Source organism: Alosa pseudoharengus, unplaced genomic scaffold (assembly GCF_046254945.1).
Source record: "Alosa pseudoharengus isolate Yale_2024_CS ecotype anadromous, Long Island Sound unplaced genomic scaffold, YU_APseudo_1.1 YU_APseudo_1.1_scf_1, whole genome shotgun sequence".
Classification (NCBI taxonomy): domain Eukaryota; kingdom Metazoa; phylum Chordata; class Actinopteri; order Clupeiformes; family Clupeidae; genus Alosa; species Alosa pseudoharengus.
In genome coordinates, this window is record NW_027468564.1 from 21,400,097 (window position 1) to 21,405,096 (window position 5,000).

Below are 5,000 nucleotides of genomic sequence, written 5' to 3' on the forward strand. Positions count from 1 at the left end.
TTTTTAGTCATTACATTATGCTGTTCGATTCTGATGCTGATTGGATAATGCTGCTTGATTCTACATTACATTACATTTAGCAGACACTTCTTGACCAAAGTGACTTACATATGTCAGCTATATCACAAGGGATCACATTGTCCCCGATTCTGATGCTGATTAGATATTCCTGCCTGATGCAGATTGGATAATGCTGCTTGATGCTGATTGGATAATGCTGCTTGATTCTGATGCTGATTGAATAATGCTGCTTGATGCTGATTCTGATTGGATAATGCTGCTTGATTCTGATTGGATATTGCTGCTTGATGCTGATGCTGATTGGATAATGCTGCTTGATTCTGATGCTGATTGGATAATGCTGCTTGATTGTGATACTGATTGGACATTGCTGCTTGATGCTGATTGGATAATGCTGCTTGATGCTGATTGGATAATGCTGCTTGATTGTGATGCTGATTGGACATTGCTGCTTGATGCTGATTGGACATTGCTGCTTGATGCTGATTGGACATTGCTGCTTGATGCTGATTGGATAATGCTGCTTGATTGTGATGCTGATTGGACATTGCTGCTTGATGCTGATTGGATAATGCTGCTTGATTGTGATGCTGATTGGACATTGCTGCTTGATGCTGATTGGACATTGCTGCTTGATGCTGATTGGATAATGCTGCTTGATGCTGATTGGATAATGCTGCTTGATGCTGATTGGATAATGCTGCTTGATTCTGATGCTGATTGGCAGGCTGGCGCTTTGGGGCGTTGCTGGGCCGCAGTGGGGCGTTTCCTAGCGACTGTGCCGTTCCCGTGGCAGCGCCGGACTTCCTCAGTGTCCCCGCCTGGAGGGGGGTGGAGCCGCAGGATCAGCAAGGGGGCGTGGCTACATCGGGGGCGGTGGCCCTCGCCGTCGCCTCCAGCATGGCTGCACACGAGCTCGACCCCGCCCTCCAGGTGTGTGTGTGTGTGTGTGTGTTTGAGCTCGACCCCGCCCTCCAGGTGTGTGTGTGTGTGTGTGCTCTGCTGAAGAAATGAGTTGTGATTGGTTAGCCAGTGGAGGAAATGGGTCCTGATTGGTTGGTTAGTGGAGGAAATTGGTTGTGATTGGTTGATTTTGCAGATGGAGGCTGAAGGGCTGGACCCACAGCAGGAAGAGCGCCTCCTACTGGATAATCAGTATAACATGCAGGAGTTTGCCAAGAAGTACTTTAGACAGGGGACAGGAGGACACAGGTACACACACACACACACGTACACACACACACATGCTCACACACACACACACACACACACACACACACACACACACACACACACAAGAAGTTCTTTAGACAGGGGACAGGAGGACACAGGTACATACACGCACGCACACACACACACACACACACACACACACATGATCACAGACATGCTCACACACACGGGCGTGCACGCACACACACACACACACACACACACACACACACACACACACACATACATACACTGCAAAAGATGAATTCTAACCAAGTGTTCTATTTGGTACTGTTTTTAGTATGAAAAGACTTTCCTAGCGCCCTCTCAAAAGAACATTTTGACTTAATTTAAGAAGACTTTGACTTATTTTAAGGAGTCTTATCAAGACAAATTTACTCAACGCACTGGCAGACAAATTTGCTTGTTTTTAGAACAAATTTGCTTAACGCACTGGCAGACAAATTTGCTTGTTTTCAGGATGAGATATCTTAAAATAAGTGAAACATATTTTAAATTAAGTCAAATGTTTTCACAAGAAAGCGCTGGGTAAAGGCCCGTACACACCGAGTCCGATTTTTCGGACGAAATATTTGCACGAAATTATGCAGCCTATTAAACACATGCATTCGTATTAGTCTGTACACACCAAGGACGAAATTCGTTGCGATTAAAAACATTTTCGCAACGGTCTCATTTCATGCGAAATTTCGCATGCGAAAAAGAGCTGTTGACCAATCAAATAATGATTTTGCAGGGTTCCATTGATGTCACAATAGAACGACGAGCAGAAAAAAAGCTGATAGATTGGGTGATCCTACTGCTCACGATGACTAGTCTCCTTAGGCCTATATGCCAAAGTTACAAAGAGTTTACGTTACAGTAGACTCTCTCAGGTGTTTAAGAGTACTCCTGACGAACTTCTTACGTAGTGCGAACTCCTTACAGACAGCTTTCCCCACTTCTTACCACCGTCCCATTTTACACTCAACCAAAAAGAATGAAATCTCACTACAGCAGTGAACAGAGGGCTTCTCACTGCACATATTTGCAATGAAAAAATACTGGAAGTTTTAAGAATAGGTCACGATAGGCTATGCTGCTGACAACAGCATTATGTCCAGGGTTACCACTATCGTAATTTTGCCTCACATTTCCTGGTGCGTTAACTTTGCTTTATGCTTCATAACTGAAGTAGCCCAATGTGGAACTCTGAAAAACTTTCTGTGGATCTTATAAAGGTAAGCTAATAACTGGTAGGCTATCATTATTAGCTTTTGCTGTTTGTTGGATCATCGTCATACAAGCTGATCAATTTTTACCACTTGTTGCAGCAGTGCGATTTTATCCCTCATTTCTACAGGCTGTCTCTGCCTCCGCTCCTTAGCAGATACATTTTGACGTAGCCTGCGTGTGAAATGGTTTCGTGAGATGTAGCCTACATGATATAGGCTATGGCCGTTTTATAGCGTGTTGGCGTATAGCATTTTGGCATGTAACATTTTAAATGAGGCCTTGCCTATCCTACAACTTGTTAGGCTACACCAGTCCGCCCAAATGGCATACCTCGAGTCCAATGTGCGGGCACCCCTGGCTGCAGCTTGCAGGTCGGGGATGGGTTCAATGTGGGGCACAATTATCACAATAGCACAAGTAGAATAGACAAGGGATGGGAAGGATGGCCGTAAGCTTTAATTTCCCCAGCACCTCTCAAGCCAATGCACGGTTCCATGAATGATCAAGGCTATAATCTGTTTCAAATCTTGATGATTTTATGAGTTCTCCCTGCTTACTGAAAGTCGCTGTGTGAACCTGCGTGACGTGAGTGCGAAATAGAATGCGAAATATTAAAATAATCGCATCGGACTTGGTGTGTAGTTTTGTAGTAAATTTCGCACACGAATTTTTCGCATTTTCGCACTGTTATTTCGTATCGTATCTGGTGTGTACGGGCCTTATGTCTCTTTATACTGAAAACAATACCAACTAGTTTTATCTTGATATAAGATTAATAACACTTGGTTAGATTTTGTTAGATAAGCAGTTTTTGCAGTGCAGCTGAACACCTTTAAAATGCTGATTTTGTTAGATAAGCAGTTTTTGCAGTGCAGCTGAACACCTTTAAAATGCTGATTTTGTTAGATAAGCAGTTTTTGCAGTGCAGCTGAACACCTTTAAAATGCTGATTTTGTTAGATAAGCAGTTTTTGCAGTGCAGCTGAACACCTTTAAAATGCTGATTTTGTTAGATAAGCAGTTTTTGCAGTGCAGCTGAACACCTTTAAAATGCTGATTTTGTTAGATAAGCAGTTTTTGCAGTGCAGCTGAACACCTTTAAAATGCTGATTTTGTTAGATAAGCAGTTTTTGCAGTGCAGCTGAACACCTTTAAAATGCTGATTTTGTTAGATAAGCAGTTTTTGCAGTGCAGCTGAACACCTTTAAAATGCTGATTTTGTTAGATAAGCAGTTTTTGCAGTGCAGCTGAACACCTTTAAAATGCTGATTTTGTTAGATAAGCAGTTTTTGCAGTGCAGCTGAACACCTTTAAAATGCTGATTTTGTTAGATAAGCAGTTTTTGCAGTGCAGCTGAACACCTTTAAAATGCTGATTTTGTTAGATAAGCAGTTTTTGCAGTGCAGCTGAACACCTTTAAAATGCTGATTTTGTTAGATAAGCAGTTTTTGCAGTGCAGCTGAACACCTTTAAAATGCTGATTTTGTTAGATAAGCAGTTTTTGCAGTGCAGCTGAACACCTTTAAAATGCTGATTTTGTTAGATAAGCAGTTTTTGCAGTGCAGCTGAACACCTTTAAAATGCTGATTTTGTTAGATAAGCAGTTTTTGCAGTGCAGCTGAACACCTTTAAAATGCTGATTTTGTTAGATAAGCAGTTTTTGCAGTGCAGCTGAACACCTTTAAAATGCTGATTTTGTTAGATAAGCAGTTTTTGCAGTGCAGCTGAACACCTTTAAAATGCTGATTTTGTTAGATAAGCAGTTTTTGCAGTGCAGCTGAACACCTTTAAAATGCTGATTTTGTTAGATAAGCAGTTTTTGCAGTGCAGCTGAACACCTTTAAAATGCTGATTTTGTTAGATAAGCAGTTTTTGCAGTGCAGCTGAACACCTTTAAAATGCTGATTTTGTTAGATAAGCAGTTTTTGCAGTGCAGCTGAACACCTTTAAAATGCTGATTTTGTTAGATAAGCAGTTTTTGCAGTGCAGCTGAACACCTTTAAAATGCTGATTTTGTTAGATAAGCAGTTTTTGCAGTGCAGCTGAACACCTTTAAAATGCTGATTTTGTTAGATAAGCAGTTTTTGCAGTGCAGCTGAACACCTTTAAAATGCTGATTTTGTTAGATAAGCAGTTTTTGCAGTGCAGCTGAACACCTTTAAAATGCTGATTTTGTTAGATAAGCAGTTTTTGCAGTGCAGCTGAACACCTTTAAAATGCTGATTTTGTTAGATAAGCAGTTTTTGCAGTGCAGCTGAACACCTTTAAAATGCTGATTTTGTTAGATAAGCAGTTTTTGCAGTGCAGCTGAACACCTTTAAAATGCTGATTTTGTTAGATAAGCAGTTTTTGCAGTGCAGCTGAACACCTTTAAAATGCTGATTTTGTTAGATAAGCAGTTTTTGCAGTGCAGCTGAACACCTTTAAAATGCTGATTTTGTTAGATAAGCAGTTTTTGCAGTGCAGCTGAACACCTTTAAAATGCTGATTTTGTTAGATAAGCAGTTTTTGCAGTGCAGCTGAACACCTTTA

General features: G+C 41.2%; 1 protein-coding gene across 1 annotated transcript in view; it reads left to right on the forward strand.

Moving 5' to 3' along the window:
- Nucleotides 1–5,000, forward strand: part of myo15ab (myosin XVAb) — a gene marked incomplete at its 5' end in the record, with an annotated part of 125,721 nt that overhangs the window by 72,499 nt on the left and 48,222 nt on the right. The window contains 3 exon segments of the mRNA XM_076279044.1: nucleotides 749–954; nucleotides 1,121–1,233; nucleotides 2,703–2,705. Of these exon segments, the coding sequence (XP_076135159.1) occupies nucleotides 749–954; nucleotides 1,121–1,233; nucleotides 2,703–2,705 (322 nt within the window).